The sequence below is a fragment of the Asterias rubens genome, chromosome 2 (assembly GCF_902459465.1).
Source record: "Asterias rubens chromosome 2, eAstRub1.3, whole genome shotgun sequence".
NCBI classification, from domain to species: Eukaryota; Metazoa; Echinodermata; class Asteroidea; order Forcipulatida; family Asteriidae; genus Asterias; species Asterias rubens.
Window position 1 is genome coordinate 18,996,288 of NC_047063.1, and position 19,905 is coordinate 19,016,192.

General features: G+C 39.1%; 2 protein-coding genes across 4 annotated transcripts in view; one reads left to right on the forward strand and one right to left on the reverse strand.

Annotated features, from left to right (window-relative positions):
• The window catches only part of LOC117306765 (transient receptor potential cation channel subfamily V member 6-like), a 37,132-nt gene extending 24,025 nt beyond the window's left edge, over positions 1-13,107 (reverse strand). Inside the window, exons 1-2 of the mRNA XM_033791262.1 lie at positions 13,006-13,107; positions 1,829-1,999 (exon numbers count right to left, since the gene is read on the reverse strand). Coding sequence (XP_033647153.1) covers positions 1,829-1,957 — 129 coding nt within the window. The 5' untranslated portion in view covers positions 1,958-1,999; positions 13,006-13,107. The remainder of the gene's footprint in view (positions 1-1,828; positions 2,000-13,005) is intronic.
• Positions 13,108-14,190: 1,083 nt separating this feature from the next.
• On the forward strand, positions 14,191-18,092 carry LOC117306766. 3 transcript variants are annotated; one of them, XM_033791266.1, is made up of 4 exons: positions 14,191-14,492; positions 15,113-15,317; positions 16,280-16,484; positions 16,830-18,092. In XM_033791266.1, exons 2-4 carry the CDS (start codon positions 15,132-15,134, stop codon positions 17,378-17,380), a joined length of 942 nt encoding a protein of 313 aa, XP_033647157.1. In that variant the 5' UTR covers positions 14,191-14,492; positions 15,113-15,131; the 3' UTR covers positions 17,381-18,092. The 3 variants fall into 3 exon arrangements, with proteins under 3 accessions (XP_033647157.1, XP_033647156.1, XP_033647158.1); XM_033791265.1 differs by having other exon boundaries at positions 14,191-14,484; XM_033791267.1 differs by having other exon boundaries at positions 14,191-14,475.
• Positions 18,093-19,905: the final 1,813 nt, after the last annotated feature.

Consider the following 19,905-nt stretch of genomic DNA (forward strand, 5'->3'; position numbering starts at 1 on the left):
TGTATTTTAAAAAGGTAAAAAAAAATATATTGGTGCAATACTTTCATCAATAATGAAACCCTCCCCGCCCCACCCCCCCCCCCCCCCCCCGAAGAAAAAAAATAGTAGCGGTGAGGACTAATATTTAATTTCTATCCGGACCACCTCAGTGTTCCACCTCGAAATGGCATTTTTGGTGGATTATCATTAACGAAGTAAGTTTCATCTTCCACAAAATGTTACTCTTAAAAATATACCCTGTTACAGCAGGTGCCGTCGGAAACCAAAATGGTGTTGCTTTAAGCGGTCGGAAGTCGTCACTCTCCCGTAAAACCTCCCAGGGGCACGGTCAAGATCCTCCCCGGTCTCGACCCCTCAGAAACAAAAGTGTCATAAAACGTGAAGGAATTGCCTCCCCGTTTACACAAATTTACTCATGATACGCACTGGCACGTTTCTCTCCCATCCAGTGCCACAGGCACCGTGTGTATACACCTCACACCCATCAGTACATCAAGAATCATGAAGCAATTTATGCACAGCGGTTTCTCCACAGAGAGTCTAAATGAGTTTTTGAAAAGATGAGCAGCGTCTAAGAATAATAATGTGGAAGAAAAATGGATCTGTTGACGGAAATGCATAACGAAAACCCGTCAAAGGGTTGATTTATTTTCAATTAAAAGACTTTTAGAGGCTGTTTGCAGGATTTTAAACTTTGCATGGTGGAAGTCGTATAAAGAGAGTTTGCGGTAACACCATGTGAATATCTCTATATGAGAAATGTTGGTTCTGAAAGGAACCGGTGCGGTTAACGACTCAATGTTTCGATCAGTATGCTCTGATCGTGTTCAGGAGAATGCGGTTCGGAAAAGGTGCCAATACAAAAACGCATGATACCATCCCGACCCCCTATAAAGTTGCATGGTCTGATTCTCGAAAAACATTTTTTTTTTTCGCAGATTTTTGTCAGATGATGTTGTTTCCAAACGAATCCCATACAATGACTCTCGCATATGCCACGAGAAATACACAAAATACATGCTAAGAAGTTTTATGCTAAACAGCTTTCACCTTTCCATTGTTAATTAACAAACGGCGCTGATTGGTATGGACGGCGGTTTATTAGTAAAATATTCAATCGAGTTACCAGATCATGATATAACATCAAAACATTCATCCCGTGATTGGTTGCTTTGTTTCCAACAAATTGAACACTATTTCTGAATGTTTGTGTTACATTACACACATGACTATCTGTTTTTTCTTTGCATTTGTGGCTTTCAAAAGTTGTCCAACCTTTCCAAATTTACAAAAACTTGTTTGGGCTGGAGCTTCTGCCTGCCTTTTATCTTTACTGGATCGAGTGCAGATCGTATTATAAACCTGGTTGGAGAAGAGTTTAGGATCTACACTACAACCCCTTTATCACCGACGCTCTGTAGCCAGCTTTTGTCTGTTTTACAGATATTTCCATGGTAAATGTTCCACCAGTCTATCCAACCTTGTTCCTTCTGTCAGGGTGTTTGAGCGCGAGCCCAGGCTTTCTGCTTGTTCTCATCCTTATACCGTGGCTGTGCCGAGATATAGAACAAAGAGCTACTCCAGTAGCTTTTTCCCTCGTACTGCATCTCTTTGGAACTCCTTGCCTGGTGCATGTTTCCTTTCATCCTATGATCTTCCATCTTTTAAGAGGAATGTCAATTCCTACCTTCAGCTCCACTGATTTACTACATGTCTATGTTTTCTTCCTTGTAGCCCTTAACCTAGTGTGGCTTTTAGCCTTGTTTTGGGCGAATTTCCATTAAAAACAAAATTATATTGAGCTCGCTCGTGACGTCATTATGTTTACCTTATACATGGGATTCTTTTCGTACTGTTCATGTTGTCTCTTCCATTCTCTTTCTGACTCGCCCGCATCGAAGGGTCTAGTCACACCCGTGTGGCACCAGACGGTGCACTTGTCCAAAGCACCACCCATATCAAACGTCTGGGTACCCGCACTTCATCCACACGTGGCTATCTGTAAAATGCATTGGTGACATAAAGGCGTTGGACACTATTTGGTTACTACTCAAAATAGTTGTTAGCATAAAAACTTACTTGGTAACGAGCAATGGAGAGCTGTAGATACAAAACATTGTGAGAAACGACTCCCTCTGAAGTAAAGTAGTTTTTTAAAAAAAGCAAACAGGCCGGGAACCTGAAAGCACACAAATCTGTGCAACGAGTTGTTGTTGTTTTTTCCACTATAATCTCTAACAACCTTGAGTCAAAATTTTGTATAGATTTAATATGTTATGTATGTTGGGATACACCGAGTGAGAACATCGTTCTTTGACAATCACTAAAGAGTACGTCGCCTTTAATAGTGCACAATGAATCTTGCGAACGATTGGAAATTATGGCATGGGTGTTTTAAGATCATATATAAGCAGTAAAATGCCCATTCATGTAGACCAATAATTATTGGTCAACGCAAGCGTGTGTGTATTATGTTCCAAAACGTTGACATATTATGTGAACATGCATCGACTGAGTTCAGGATAGATGAAAATACTTTACTGTACGATTGAATAATGTATTATTCATTATGGCTTGTGTTTTCAAGATCAGTATTTATGCACAGCCAGGTCAATTCAACTATAACAGTTGCCAATTACAAGCATGTGTTCTCCATTCAAATATATTCAAAACCTTTTAGGGCTTTGTAATGCGTGTTTTGATAGTATAAACTGTTTGAGAAAGGATAGGCCTTCTCTTCGAAGTTAATTTTTTTTTTTCATTGTTCACCCCCAAAAAATTGAATCTACGAGCACGTTTCTCAGAATAGGTGTCCGTTCGCAAATGCTGCGGCCAGAGTAGTATTTTTTTTTAAAGTTTGTCCGCTTGTTTGTGTGTCTGGTTCTCTCCCCTACAATGTACTGTGCAGTATGGCTCTCCAGACCTATGTGAGCGACGGCAACGTAACAGATTCATTAATAGTTTAAAAAGATAAAACAAAACGTTGTTGGTATTCGCTGTCACTTAGCTAAACGTGGACGGAATCGATGTTTTTATGAAACAAAGTGACAGTTATGTTTAAATGTTGTTTTCTCAGCAAGAAAGATACAATATCATCGAAATCGTTCACAAGTGACTTTGATTGTATCTTTCTTTTTTTAATTTAAAACCAATAAATCAGCATTACGTTGACAAAAACCAATATCCGACCCTAATAAACGTTATAACTAGGTAATTGCACCTCGGTACAAAATACGCATTGTGTGTTTATGCTAAATTTAGGAAGAGATTTTTGACTCATCATTTTTTGACAACCTTTTTATACAACTGCGACTCACTGCCAGTGGTGGAATCACTAGACAAAGTAAACATGTAATGCATAGGCCGACAAGATAACAGCTAAGTACCCGGGGCTGCTTGCATAATCATTACCGCTATGGCTGGAAGATTTGTATTGAATAATTTTAGTCGATAATGATACATTATCTACACCACTCATCATTGCTCATTAGCATTTAATTACCATAGACAAAATCACCTCGGTTATATCGGTAAAGGAAAATAATATACAGTCATGAGTTTAATATCTGTAGAACTATGCTTTGGAAATTAAGATTTAACACTTTTTGTAAGGTTTCTAAGCAGGGCCCAATTTCATGGCTCTGCTTATCGTAAGCACAGAATCGGCGCTTACGGAAGCAGGGAATTCTGTGCTTACGGCAAGCGTATTTTACGGGTTAGCGGCGAATGTGGGCTTCTGCGCGTGCGTACTCCACGTTACTAGGCATGCTACCCTTACAAGGCTAGCGCAGAAATTCGGCGCTTGCACGTAAGCGGGGAATCGCGATCGTAAGCGCAGAATTCGGCGGTAAGAAAAAACGTACAAACTCACGACTTGGTCCGTACATGTACTTTGCAATTGTGTTTACTATACGCATTACAGGCAAAGTCTGCCTCGATTGACGTCACGAACAGCGCCCTCTCGGGTCGGGGTCTACTCTTAAATTTGTAAATAACATAAGAACTGATTTTTTAAAACCTTAGTTTACTGTTTATTTACATTCAACTCATCAAAACACATATATTAGTGACAAAAGCTTTATTTTGAAAAAATACCACTTCCAGGTGACTTTAAAGGTATGACACAACAGTCTGGCAATTCTGGATAAAGGCATTAAAGGCAGTGGACACTGTTGGTTATTGCTCAAAATAATTGTTAGCATCAAACCTCACTTTGTTATGAGTAATAGGGAGAGGTTGGTATTATAAAACATTGCGAGAAACGACTCCCTCTGAAGTAACCTCAGATTTAGAATTTGGGGTCTCGAAATCAAGCATCTAAACGCACACAACTTCGTCAGACAGTGGTGTTTTTCCTTTCATTATTATCTCGTAACTTCGACGACCAATTGAGCTCAAATTTTCACAGGCTTGTTAATTTATGAATATGTTGAGATGCACGAAGTGAGAAGACTAGTCTTTGACAACTACCAAAAGTGTCCAGTGTCTTTAATATGCATCTTCTTAATAACATACAAAGAAAAAGACCCATCGGTAGTTTCCAAAAATATTGTTGTTATATTTTTTTGTGTGGATTTTTCAAATAATAGCAGAGAAAGGTTCGACACAATAATAATGTTTTTGATGTTCCTCGCAGTCTCACCAATATACAAAAATTACACATTATTTGTCAACCGGTTCTTCTGTTCCTCTTTATGATCGTCAATCGACCTGGCAAAAGTACGAACGTAATACCCCAACGCATAGACCCTACCACAAAAAAAAAAGTTTAACTATTAGTTTTGTGTAAAATCTCAAGTCAAAGGCGTTGAAGCGTCACTGAATGGGACAGGGCTATCATTTATTCAACAATTTTGGACGAAATTCTGGTCATGCAACTTTAAAAACTCTATCTGCTTGATCCCTCATTGTTGTGGGTTGAGAGGGGTATCGAGCAATGGGATTGACGAACCTCTCGGAAACCTTCACTTTAAAGATAATGGAATCGCTTCAAGCATAATGTGCACTACTAAACCTGTTCATGTTAAAGGTGGGCTTAGCGTTTAAAAGGCAGTAGACACTATTGGTAATTACTCAAAATAATTATTAGCATAAAACCTTACTTAGTAACGAGTAATGGGGAGAGGTTGGTAGTATAAAACGTTGTGAGAAACGGCTCCCTCTGAAATAACGTAGTTTTCGAGAAAGAAGTAATTTTCCTCGAATTTGATTTCGAGACCAAGCATCCGAACGCACACAACTTCGTGTAACAAGGGTGTTTTTTTCTTTCATTATTATCTCGCAACGTCGATGGCCGATTGAGCTCAAACTATCACAGGTTTGTTATTTCATGCATATGATGAGATACATCAGGTGAGAAGACTTGTCTTTGACAATAACCAATATTGTCCAGTGTCTTTAAGACATACAGCTCCATAAAGTTTAATACCAACATTATTTTCCTCCATAATTGATCATGGAGCTTGCTCTTACACCTAGTTACGATAATGTGAGAAAATAGGCTAAAAAGAAAACCCCAAATAGGGAAAATCCAAACATTCAGATAGAGACTTAAAACCATGAAAGTGCAAAGGTCAGGTCCAGGATTCGAACCGGGGTCACAAAGGGCGAAAGAGGGGTAAACAACTCCAAACTGGGAAAATCTACTCCAACAGGGGTGCGTTTTTTTGCGGTTGTAACCAACAACAGTTATTGTTTCAGTGCTATTGGCATGATTAATCAATGGAACAATTCAACCGAAACAGTTATTGATTATGACCGCGATGTGGTGTATCGAACCATTCATGTTTGCATTTTTGTTCATCTCATTCAAGGGAAGAGAAGCAATTTAAAGGGTAGCAAAACTCTTCAACCTTGTGAAACCTAAAACAAAAATTTCACATCGCCTGTCTGTGGAGTATTCGGGCATTTATGAACACGCCACAATACTTCTGACAACAACTCAATGCCAGCCCCAATGCATTTACGTTATTTTTAAAAGTCTTAAATTCAAATCGTTTTGTCCCTTGCTATTCCAGTAAATGGGTTTTTAATCCGTGCAAAAAGCGGTTAATTTAATAAATACGTTCTAGATGAAAATACGGGTTATAAACCACATTAAAGCAGTCTAAATACGTTATCAATCGCTCAGATATATGAATAATGAATAATGTTTCGAAAAGTAATGTTGGGCTTTGAACAGTGCGTGGATGGCATTGTACTGTGAAATTCTGTCTACGGACAACCGTTAATGTATTTTTTTGAAAACTCTGGTTGTGAATATAATTACCAGAGATGAGATGTCGACGTTTCGACCATATCACTCTATTCGTCTTCAGCCGGTTGGCATGGGTAACCTATAGACTCCTTGCATATGAGATGCGTGGCATAATGACAGGGTGTTATTATAGGGTGTATTATAGTATAAACTCGTCCTTAAAGGCAGTGTACACTATATATTGGTAACAACTCAAAATAATTATTCGCATAAAACCTTACTTGGTAACGAGTAATGGGGAGCTGTTGATAGTATGTGAGAAACGGCTCCCTCTGAACATGGAGCAATATGCTCTGAAGTAACGTGGTTTTCAAGAAAGAAGTACTTTTCAACGAATTTGATTTCGAGACCTCATAATTATATTTTGAGGTATCGAAATCAAGCATCTGGAAGCACACAACTCCATTATTATCTCGCAACTTCAACGACCAATCTTCACAGGTTTGTTTTTTTATCCTTATGTTGAGATACACCAAGTGAGAAGACTGGTCTTTGACAATTACCAATAGTGTCCAGTGTCTTTAAAGTGCCGCCCATTTCAAACCGTTGGAGCCACGTGCATATCGTGCTTGGAGATGCTGAACCAGTGTACTTGAGGCACTCAAGAGGCACATGAAGAGGTATATGAAGAGGTATACTTGACCCAGTGTCAACCCTCAAGTTCAAACTTCCGCTTGTTCGATCACTCATTAGCGGTTAACGAAGCAGTATGGGTGAACGGTAAAACTTCAGTTTATAAATAATGAACTTGAATCAAGCATTAGATAGGCATGTGTGCTATATGACAAACCTTTGCATGTTTTTAGGTTATTAGGGTGCAGATTTGTTTTTATTTTATAGTAATGACGATAATTTCCGTCAAAAAAAACCACGTGTTCCTTTAATAGCACACAGGATGCCAGACGTATAGACTGGACACGATGGCTGCATTGCGGCATCCAGCATCAACGTGACCAAAGAAAACTGGCCTCTCAATGTCGCAATTATCTCATTGCACAGCTCTGGTATAGAGTGTGAGATACGACTAGATAAAAAACAGTAATAAATCCGTTGACATTTAAAGGGAAAATACTCATTTTGGCAGAGTTGATTTTCCTGTTAACAAAGGACCAACACATTTCAATAAAAGAGACAATGTTTTCACGTGCGTAAAGATCTTTGAATGCCGAAACCGAGCATCGTGTTGTGTTGTTATTTCCATTAAAAAACCTCCTCTCGTTTACAGACATCATCATAATAGAATACCACTTAGATCCATTACATTTTACTGTTCCCCGTTTCTTGCTGAGTCATGGTATGGGTCAAACAAGTCGCGGTCGGCCACTAATGGCTAATAGCCACTCGCAGCCGGTCGCTCTCTCCAAAAATTGGTTGAACGTGATAATGTGATGACTAAAAACTGACCGCTTCGTGTAAATAACCTGAAATTGATAATGCGGCAGGTAGTTTAGAAGTGGTGGGGTTCGAGATTTAAAGGCACTGGACACTATTGGTAATTACTCAAAATAATTGTTAGCCTTCAAACTTATACTTGGTAACGAGCAATGGAGAGCTGTTCATAGTATAAAACATTGTGAGAAAGGGCTCCCTCTGAGGTAACGTAGTTTTTGAGAAAGAATTAATTTCGCAGTAAAATATTTGAATTGATTCCGAGACCTCACGCGTCTCTATGAAAGCACACAACTTCTGAAAGCACTTCGTGTGACAAGGGTTTTTCTTCCATTATCTCGCAATTTCGAAGACCAATTGAACTTTCACAGGTCTGTTTATGTTGTGCATAATGTTAAGATACACCAAGTGAGAAGACTGGCTGATAATGCGGCAGGTAATTTAGAAGTAGAGGGGTTCGAGATTTAAAGGCACTGGACACTATTGGTAATTACTCAAAATAATTGTTAGCATAAAAACAGACTTGGTAACGAGCAATGGAAAGCTGCTGATAGTATAAAACATTGTAAGAAACGGTTCCCTCTGGTGTAACATAGGTTTTGAGGAAGAGGTCGGCTCACTCAAATAATAAAAGACTTCAGCTGAAGATCTGAAAGCCTCACATTATTTTAAAGCACACAAAATGGTGTTTTTTTCTAGTATTATTCTCTTGCAAAATCAAAGACCAATTGTGCCCAAATGTTCACAAAGGTTTGTTAATTTATGCATATGTTGAAATACCACCAAGTGAGACAATTGTCAATTTTGTTTTTCCCAAACGACATTGCAATGATTTGGTAAAAGAGCCGGCCAATTTCATTATGATGTAATTTTGACGGAAAGAGGAACAAAATATTGCAATGTCGTTTGAGGAAAAAAATCGCGTCCCGGTGCCTTTAAATCTTGTGCATTATGCCTTAGAGCAAGCACTCTGCAATCTAGTTCATGCAACTCAATTTGTGTCAACGACTGCTCTTATTTCCTCATCTTCCCGCCAGAAATATCGGTTAAATCAAACCGGACAGTTTTGACACATGGGACAATGAAGCAAGACAAGCTCGCTATGGCGTTGTAAATGATCGTTGTTTCTTATGGCTGGGCCGTGTCATAAATCTCACTAAATTGAAAATGTCGCGGTATCTGATGGGCAACTTGCTGGCTCAGTTTAATAATTTGTTTCATGGGTTTCGTGGGTTTTCACTTTTTAGTTCGCTCAAAATGTTGTGTTGTGATTCTCAATGCGAAGAGGGACCTTAAGTGGGTATACTTTTGAGGAAAACAGCCACAAAGGTTTGTTATCCCCGAAGTACGGTACCTTAAGAAGGACATCGTACAAAACCAGGTCCCCAAAAATCGATTGCAGAACACACTTCAAGTTTTTAGAGTGTATAATATGTAAGTATGGTTTTAATCTATATTCTAATCACTCGTGCCTATATCTTTAACGAGTCAGTTGTACAGTTGTTCTCTACTCTCCATTTAACCAATGATGCTCTGGTGATCAAAGCATGATAATAACTCCATACTTCAGAATAATTGAAGTTGAGAATTCCAGAGATTTGTGGTCAAATCCCACCAATTTATTTTTGACCAATAAAATGAGTCATTATCTTCCCATCACTCATCGTAATGGAACCGTCTATACACCGTGGTGTACATGAATGGGCCTACCGGTTCATTCTCCAATTCAAGGTCTATAACTGAAAATGCATTAAATCCCATAATACATCTCGCTTACAATGCAAACCTTAATCAGGGAATATCATCCATTACATTTGCATTTTTCTGAACAAGTTCATTGTATATTATAATTAATGACTTACAATTTCCATTTGCGGTATTCCATAATAATATAACACTCCTTTCAATTCGATTCAAAGAAAAATACTAAAAAGGGGAATCTATGAAATTTTTGTGGCACCCGCTGCTAAAATACAGGATTGGAACTGTCTTTAGCTACCACAATCTCGGTGGTCTAGTGGTAAGATATCTACTCTAGAATTGCAAATGGCGTTGGTATGAATATTTCTCTTGTTTTTTTCACAAGAAAATGCTAAGTACAGCGTACTTAAAGGCAGTGGACACTATTGGTAATTACTCAAAATTATTATTGGCATAACACCTTACTTGGTGACGAGTAATGGGGAGAGGTTGATAGTATAAAACATTGTGAGAAACGGCTCCCTCTGAAGTGACGTAGTTTTCGAGAAAGAAGTAATTTTCCACGAATTGATTTCGAGACCTCAAGTTCAGAATTTGAGGTCTCGAAATCAAGCATCTGAAAGCACACAACTCCGTGTAACAAGGGTATTTTTTCTTTCATTATTATCTCGCAACTTCGACGACCGATTGAGCTCAAATTTTCACCGGTTTGTTATTTTATGCATATGTTGAGATACACCAAGTGAGAAGACTGGTCTTTGACAGTTACCAATAGTGTCCAGTTTCTTTAAAGGCAGTGAACACTATTGGTAATTACTCAAAATAATTATTAGCATAAAACCTTTCTTGGTAACGAGTAAAGGGGAGAGGTTGACAGTATAAAACATTGTGAGAAACGGCTTCCTCTGAAGTGACGTAGTTTTCGAGAATGAAGTTATTTTCCACGAATTTGATTTCGAGACCTCAAGTTTAGAATGTGAGGTCTCGAAATCAAGCATCTGAAAGCACACAACTCCGTGTGACAAGGGTGTTTTTTATTTTATTCATATCTCGCAACTTCGACGACCAATTGAGCTCAAATTTTCACAGGTTTGTTATTTTATGCATAAGTTATGTTTAGATACACCAAGTTAAAAGACTGGTCTTTGACAGTTACCAATAGTGTCCACTGTCTTTAATACAAATCGGCGACGGGATAAAAATAAAGACAATTTTTCTTTATACCCGATGAAACTTTAATATCTATTAATCCAAAATAAAATGGTTTATGTTTTGTCTGGTATTTTGTACATATTTACGGGCTTGCCTCGATTGCAGCAATAACCATTTTAAGCATTGTTTATTTCGAGTTCGTACGGAAATTGATAACAGAATATAACCAATATAAATATTATTTCTAATCGTTTTATTTTCAAACGCTCATGGAAAGTGGATCTTATTAATTTAGGGTGAAGGCTATCTTTTCAGTTTAGCATAATTCATTGATATGCATTGGAAGGCCAAACACACCCATATTATGTGCACACAACTCTCGTGGGACCATTTATTGTTTAATAACCTGGAATCCCGTGAGCCAATGTGAGATTGGTTCATTCAGCTGACACGTCTCATTAAAGATTCATCATTAACTAGTAACAATAGCTGAGGAGTACAAAAGATCCGAACTGGGCAGCAGAAGCCATTGTTTACTACACACGCGACTTTCGATTGCCTTCTTGCTTCGTTAAGGTATACTTTTTATGTAATATGTTGCGGAGAGTTATAATTATTATTTAATATTAATGTTTAATTTGTATCGAGGATGACAAATATCAACTGGTTTTATCCTTTACACCGATGTGTATTAAAGGCAGTGGACACTATTGGTAATTAGTCAAAGTAATTATTAGCATAAAACCTTACTTGGTAACGAGTTATGGGAAGAGGTTGGCAGTATAAAACATTGTGAGAAACGGCTCCCTCTGAAGTAGAGTAGTTTTCGAGAAATAAGTAATTTTTCACGAATTTGATTTCGAGACCTCAAGTTTATAATTTAAGGTCCCGAAATCAAGCATCTGAAAGCACACAACTTCGTGGGACAAGGGTGTTTTTTTCTTTCATAGTTATCTCGCAACTCCGACGACCAATCAAGCTCAAATTTTCATAGGTTTGTTATTTTATGCATAATGTTGAGATACAGCAAGTGAGAAGGCTGGTCTTTGACAATATTACCAATAGTGTCCACTGGCTTTAAACTAGCACTAACTCGGACTTTCCCGAGTCCTGTGAAAAATACTGTTGCTCTAGAATTGCAAATGTCGTGGGTTCAAATCCCACTCGAAAAAACTCGGGAAATTATAACTGAATACAGTAATGACACACATTGGTGTAGAGGTACAACCAAAATTATTATTATTTGATGTTGTAATAGTTTTGACTATGTCTTTTAGGCCCATCGGGTCACAGTGCTCATAGTCGCGCCTTCAAGTTTTCGTGGTTTCCCAACGAGAAATGTATTTGATAGTTCGTCTGGATTTGCTCAACGGTCGTTGGACAGTGCAATTTGTATGGGTTTGATAAATTCCTTTTGCATATTTTGGAGCTCCTGATCACTTGGATTTATTGATCAAAATTGGTATAGACCCTATTCAAAATAATTGTTTGGCAGAAAGAAACATTAATTTGTTGAATTCCATTTATTTTTTTCAAACTTACATGCATGCAATGTTTATTTAACGACCTTTTGATCATTTACAAATACAAAATTGCCATCGGTGACCTTATAGTTTTGAGCAGACGACTGTATCCCGGATTTGATTATTCCGAGTCTGATTGCTTATTGTTTGCTCAAGTTTAGAAGCAATCCTACAGGGAAATATATACCGAAGACACAACATGCATGAAGCGATTACTTTGCCGACTTCAATTGGTACGGAAGCGTATTTCCGCCACATAAATATTTTGTCTCTCTCTTAATGTATCGTGTACGTACACGATAATGTATCGTGTACGTACACGATACATTTTGATGTATCGTGTACGTACACTTTAACTCACGATAACTAAAACAAATTCATCATCGGAGAAGAAGAAATACACACAACCAAACGGTTAAATTAATGACAGAGCATAAATTTTTAGGGGTTTCTTTACCACCTATTATTTGACGAAGTTCGTAGAGATTGGTTGACAATAATTTGTTGAAAAACCAAGTATGATTGCCCTTTCACACAAAAGGTGAAAGAAACTTTGTGCAGTCACGTCCTATCATTTCTAGACTGTGTACAATTTTCGTACTAGGTACATTTTTCGGGCCACAGGTGAGGACGGGCTTCATCTTAAGAACAATTTTCAAATTGTTATAAGGGCGTGACAACATACAACTTCTTGGCTACAACTACATAGGTCGGGCTATATACATTTAGGGATCGGGCTATACCCGTTTTAGGGCCTGCACCGACGCCCAAAGTCACCTCAATCGAACTTGAAATCGACGAAAGCATTATTTGCCTCATTACAAACAACACGACAAGTTGCTAAATGAGCACTAAAATAATTATGTAAACGTTTGATCAAAACAGCTACAAATGTTTTTAACGACATTCTGGAAAAATGTAATCAGCAAAAATTATGATATTTTAAGCAAAAAGCTTTATTGCTGTTGTATCAACTTGACTTACCCACTCTGGTGTCCAACTAACAACCTGATGCAACACGTTGGTTGGTGGTGAGTGGCTTGCCGAGCAAGAAGCACCGCCCGGTCGTATAGTCCAAAACGCTGTGCTGACAATCGTGCAGCGTAATGACCTTGTATTGAGTACGAACCGCTTGTGATGTGAGACACTGACTCGAGTAATACATGACTCATTCGTTCAAACCTGTCACCGATCCTGCCGGCAATTTTTGTTTTCTGTGGTATAGAAAAGTTTTCCGGATTTTTTGTTTAAGGATTTCCTCTTTTCAATCGATTTTAGAAAAACAAATTCCCCAATGAAAAGCATTTACGATAGTGACAATTTTGATATGCATCCTGCCGCCTTTTCCCACCTTGTTCCCTGTTGACCATGACAACAGAGGTGGAAGATGTTATGTGGAAAAGAGCCAGCAGTCCGGCCAGCCTCGCGTTGGTTACTCGATATGGGTGCAAAGGTTACACACCCACCAAGTGTTCCCGTATTGGTGCTTCAAACATCATTATTTTCAAATAGACATTACAACAACAAATTCCCGAGGCTCTAAGAACACTTATGAAAACACAACCACCATGCCCAACATTTTAAAAACTTAAAATACAGGAACAAGATTGAAATTACGGAGAAAGTAATGTATTGTTGGTTGTTTCAGCTGTAGTTTTGGTTGAGCTCCCCCACCCATTGCACTGTTTGTATCATCGATACATACTGGTCATTATCAAAAACACCGGCAAGTGTTTTGTTGGCTTAAGCTCTATATGTTACCAGCCACAAATTAAATAGCTTCCCTAAAATATAGAAGTAAAAAATGAGCTGTCCGACCCATTATGAAATACATTTACCGATGACATAGTCATGCGTAACAGTCAGGCAATTTAGCTTGTTTGCCAAGTTGACTGTGGAGCTCATTATACTTCGCATAAGTAAACACATCTTTTCATTTTGATCAAACTCCCAGTGTGCCATTATATGGAAAAATATATGATATTGCCACTTGTTGAACATTCAAAAGAATCCTTTTCAATAACCGACCCCCCCCCCCCCCCCCCCACACACACACAAAAAAAAACGTATGCAAAATGGGCGGTTACGCGTGACGACGGTAGCAGACGACAGAGTATTTGTCAGTTGAGGGCGCACTTCCTGACATTACATCACGCACGTGTTGTTTTGTTCAGGCTCGACAGCTGACTGCTGAACAATAAGTGTATGTGTTTTAATTTGCATGGTTTGGTTCTGAAATTGTACACACCCCCTACAATTGCTACTGCGTCACTCTAGTGCTAAGAAGAGGAACTCAACGGTCCAAAAGCGAACTTTACAGTACAACTAACGGTTGCATAATGCCTACCTACAGAACACCGTGTGAACTTTAGAACTTGCTTGGAAAAAAGTGTAGGCGATAGATCAGCTGACCGACGAAGGAGCAAGGACGCGGAGTAATCACAGCATATCAAAGTACGAAAAGTAAGCAGGTAATTTTGAGTAATTACCGAGCAAGTACAATCCTTGTTTCCCTAACCTGGCCCAGGATGCACTCCGTTGTAACCTGCGCCATGGGGAATATGGGGGGACCTTCTCATCTGTCGAGAAACCATGTGATGTATTGATGGGGATAACTTTCCGTATGGCGCCACCACTTTTTCACTCATTTTTACAAAAAGGGATATATCAATCAGGTAAATTAGATACTATATTATTTTATTTCGAATGAAAAAGTGGTAGCGCCATACGGAAACTTTTCCCTATATGTTCACTGAGTACCTTTTTGCATTGCTTTGGTTAGGCTAGTATTTGTATAGTTTCCTAAGGCTAATGGCAGTACTTCAAGGGTATGTTTCAAACATTTGTTGTTTTTTCATTGTGCTTTATTTGTTTATTTTGTTAATTGTTAATTTTCTTGCAATTCAGCTGATGCTGCAATTTTGTAAAATTGTGTAATTAACCAATCGATGAATGAATTAATGAATGGCAGAGTTGGTTTGGCTACAGGAAAGTCTTCAGTTCAGGATTTCAGTTATTCAGGTTTTAGCACAAGAAAAACTACTCCAGACCTAAAATGTGTATTTTTCATTTTGATTTATTTTGTGAACAGAGACACCTAATTTGAGAAGATGACCAATCAATTGTTGATGATTTGTTTAAGTCTCTGTGCTCTGTGGCAGCCCTCGTTGGGACAGGAGGAGCACATACTACTCACACTGAATGAAGAGACCAGTGAGCTGCAAGAAGTCGCCTGCGATAAATTCAAGTACTACGCAGTGGAGGTCACTGACCCCTGCCGTGACCTCAGAGTCAGGGTAAGGCTTTATATTTGTCTTTTTTTTATTACACATCCAATATTACAAATGTTTAGTGTTAGATGTGGGAGGAGAACCCCCAAAGGTGGAAAACCCACTTAAATCTGGTATTAAGTGCACTTAAAACCCAATCCACATCACATGCAAGGTCTTGGTGCAAGACGTTTCTCATTTTCCTTTCACGCACAGCGCAGCCATCTCACCAACGGCGTCCGCATCGACCGCCCCATACATCCACCTGACTTAATGTATGGGGCGGTCGATGCGGGCGCTGTTTGTGAGTTGGCCGCGCTGTGTGTGAAAGGAAAACGAGAAACGTCTTGCACCACCTAGGCTCCAGTCTGAGGTGGGATTCATACCAGGGTCAACTGAGGTGAAAGGCAGGGAAAGAAACCACTGAGCAAACCTCAGTGATCCCCTTACTAGGCTTGTATTGTTTGGGAGATTTTCAGATTGGTGACATCAAACTAATATCTGGCTCATTGATTGTTCTCATATCTGCACCTGACTCAGGAGACTTCAACTATGACTACGGTAGACTTAATTACAGGTCTGAGATCGTCATTATTTTTCTGCATCAGCTGCACCAAATGCCCCCCGCCCTCTCAGCAAGTAGACACTGTATTCAGCTGAAACTTTAAGAAGTGACTTTTAATTGTATGCCTTTCTCTTTGGAACAGCGCCCACTTCAAATCAGATAGGCAGATACTTGTTCTCAATTCAAGACACATCTCAAAACTTGTGCTCAATTCAAGACACATCTCAAAACTTATCTATTTTGAAAACCATAGCTTTCAAATTGTGGTTGTCTTTGTGTATGTCGCCGAGTTCAATTGTTTTTTTTGCGACAGGAGTGTCATCATTGACAGACATGGCGCACTAGAAATGTTCAATTATAATTATTACGTTTACAAAAACTGAACTAAATGTATCCCTTTCTTCCCAACTCTATAAAACCCCAGGTGAACCATGTGGAGGGGGAGCCAGACCTATACATTGCTAAAGGTAACAACAAGTACCCAAATGAGACCACATTAGCTTGGACGTCCTACCAGTGGGGTTCAGAGGACCTTACGGTCTCCAGCTGGGACCCAGAATTTGAAGTTGGCTTTTTCTACATTGGTGTGCATGCCTACTGCGGAGATGATGTCTCAACTGGCCGCACTCGTAAGTGTTGATGAGTATAGCGCCCTCTGGGGACCATGTTTGTGCTAAATATTTTAATTCTGAGCAGTGTTGTAGCAACGGTGGGGGCGGGCCTGCCAAGAACTAACAAATTTCGCCCAGCAGTCTGAAAAAAATATACTGTGCAACCCAGCACAGAAAAGAACCCACTTCAGCAATGATGGCCCCATATCTAAACAAAAATAATTTTGTGCTGGGCAGCCCAGTGTGTTTTGCTCAGATTGCTGAGCCAATTTTTTAGCTCTTGGCAGGCCCGCCCGGCATTGCCAACCCTGGCTACCTTGCTGAAAATGTTTTCCTTTTGTCTTTGTCAATGTTTTCAAACAGCATCCAAGTTCAGCCTCCTGGCAGAGAGTGTGGAGACAACCCACCCCCACACTGAAATCACTGTCGAACGTCAAATAAGGAATGAGAGTATCAATGCGGAAGCGTACCGCTACTATCGATTTTGCCTCCCGTCACGGTGTACCGACGTGAAGCTGACGCTTGAACACTGCCTGGACGCGGCCGTTTGCCCGAACAGCTACGGCTACCCAGAGCTTCTTATCTCTAGGTCCATTGTCCAGCCCAAGATCAGTGATCACGCCTGGAAGCTCGCTTCAATCCGTCGAAGCATCACCTTGCGGAACGACGACCCGGACGTCCAGCCTGGCCACCATTTTGTCAGCGTTTACGGGTGGTGTACGCCAGACCAGTTTTGTTCAGACTATAATACTTGTGGTCCATGCGCGTTTGTACCCAACATGCCGTACAACCTGACCTTGACCATGACAACGGTTGCCGACTGTTCCACCGCCAGTGCTTCTACTTTATTTCCAACAGCTTTTCTCACTTTTTGTTCTGCAGTCATTGTTTTGTCCCACGTATTAAAAGACTAAAACCACTTTCTTCCTCTGTTCAGACCAGGGCACAATTTTAAAGAGCGGCTCTTAGCACACAAAGTAGCTAAGCACACCAAAACTATGCTATCGCTTTGCTCAATGGTCACATGTACAATTTGTGGCTGTTATCCTGCTCATTTACACTATAAGTAGAAAATCGCTAAGCAATATTTTCTACTGAAGCAACTCTGTGAAATTAGGCACTCCACATTATTTTAGAGCTGCTTTAAAAATGAGCTAAGCACAGCTAACATGGTCTACCAAAATAATGTTATCAGCCAAAAAAATAGTGCTTCATGGTCCATTTGAGACTGGTATCCTGCTCTATTATGCTTAGCTGGAAATTATTAACCCATTCTTTCTGTTTGAGCATCTCTATGGAATCGGTCTCTGAGCTTCTACCTGTTGTCTTTGCCATCCAAAGTAATTATCAGTGCTTTTCTGTTGTGGCAAAATTTGGAACAAAATTGTTAGGCTAAACATTATTGGTGTTGGAAATGGTCATTTAATTTTACCAAGCTAAAAATTCAAATCTTTTTCTAATTATAGCAATGTTACGAATAGGTGGCCGAATATTAAGTTTATCTTCAATGTATTTTGACTGCCAAAATGGCAAACAATTGGCAGACTGTAGCTGTAGCTGTGTGTGATTTAGTGCAAGAGGTTCGGTTGTAGTCGAGACCTGTAGGTCCGAGACCGAGGGGGGGGGGGGGGGGGGGAGACCTACATGTTCATCACTCGCAAGGGGTTTCCACAGTCAAGTCAGTCAAACACAGTTTTGGAACTTTAGACATTATGTATAATTATAGCACTCTGCATGTGGTCAGAATGTGATGTCCCCGCCAGTTGCAAATATGTACCAAGAAACTGCAAACATTAATGTAGTGCATTAAAGGTGTGATGAGCTTACCCGTATGTTCTTGTGGGGTATTTACCACAATAGAACAGTGGACCCCACAGAGGAATTCTTTAGAAAAATGTATAATAGAGTAATGATAACATGACCCCACACGCCTGATATGTAAGGTTGGGTGTTTTGGTGAGGGGGTTGATACCAGTGTTGTAGGTCTCGACAACCGGTCTCAAATTTTATTAACAGTGTTATAGGGAGTGGAATGTTAAAGTTATCTTCTTTTCAATGCAAGTTTATCAATCAGATAATGAGATTTTTGTGTATAATTGGTGTTGATGGAAAACCTAAGTATTGTGTGTGTGATCATACTCCTTCAAGTAATTGTATTTTTGGTGTTTAAAATAGAAATAAGAAATCTGAAATTTGTGTGTTAGTTTATTATGATAAGCAATTTACATCATGAGTTCTTTCAATCTAAGATATTTTTGACAAAATATTGTTCTTGTAATAATATAATTAATCTAATATATCTGGGATTAATTCTCACTCTTTGAATCAAGATAAAGTACAGTATTTGCAAAATGCTGCATAGTAAGCTTACTCTCTGTGGATAAATATAAGGTACAATAATGCAACATGGTATCAAAATGCTGCACATGTATGCTTACTTACTGAATTAGGTATACCGTATGCAAAGAAACAATCCTATTAGCTTACTTGATTCAAGATAAGCCGCAGTGTTCTTATTATCTGTGTGCCCAAAAGCTTACTGTACCTAGTATTTACCTACTTTGAATCAAAACATTGCCGTTTTACTTTGTTACTTTTACTGTTTATAGTGGTTTCTTATTTTTTTAAAGATTTTTGGTACTTCCAGCAAAAGTTAACTACCGTGCCAAAGCGATCACAACTTTAAAGGCAGTGGACACTATTGGTCATTACTCAAAATAATTATCAGCATAAAACCTTACTTGGTAACGAGTAATGGGGAGAGGTTGATAGTATAAAACATAGTGAGAAACGGCTTCCTCTGAAGTAACGTAGTTTTCGAGAAAGAAGTAATTTTCCACGAATTTGATTTCGAGACATCAAGTTTAGAATTTGAGGTCTCGAAGTCAAGCATCAGAAAGCACACAACTTCGTGTGACAAGGGTGTTTTTTTATTTCATTATTATCTTGCAACGTCAGCGACCAATTGAGCTCAAATTTTCACAGGTTTGTTATTTCATGCATGATGAGATACACCAAGTGAGAAGACTGGTCTTTGACAATATTACCAATAGTGTCCACTGTCTTTAAAGGCAGTGGACACTATTGGTAATTACTCAAAATAATTATTGGCATAAAACCTTACTTGGTGACGAGTAATGGAGAGAGGTTGATGGTATAAAACATTGTGAGAAACAGCTCCCTCTGAAGTGCCATAGTTTTAGAGAAAGACGTAATTTTCCACAAATTTGATTTCGAGACCTCAGATTTAGAACTTGAGGTCTCGAAATCAACCATCTAAACGCACACAACTTCGAGGGACAAGGGTGTTTTTTTCTTTCATTGTTATCTCGCAAGTTCGATGACTGATTGAGCTCAAATTTTCACAGGTTTGTTATTTTATGCATATGTTGAGATACACCAACTGTGAAGACTAGTCTTTGACAGTTACCAATAGTGT

Coding starts and splice junctions, on each gene's coding strand:
- LOC117306766 (XM_033791266.1), top strand. CDS start 15,132: ATGACCAATCAATTGTTGATGATTTGTTTAAGTCTCTGTGCTCTGTGG. Junction 15,318..16,279: donor GCCGTGACCTCAGAGTCAGG/GTAAGGCTTTAT, acceptor ATAAAACCCCAG/GTGAACCATGTGGAGGGGGA. Junction 16,485..16,829: donor TGTCTCAACTGGCCGCACTC/GTAAGTGTTGAT, acceptor GTTTTCAAACAG/CATCCAAGTTCAGCCTCCTG.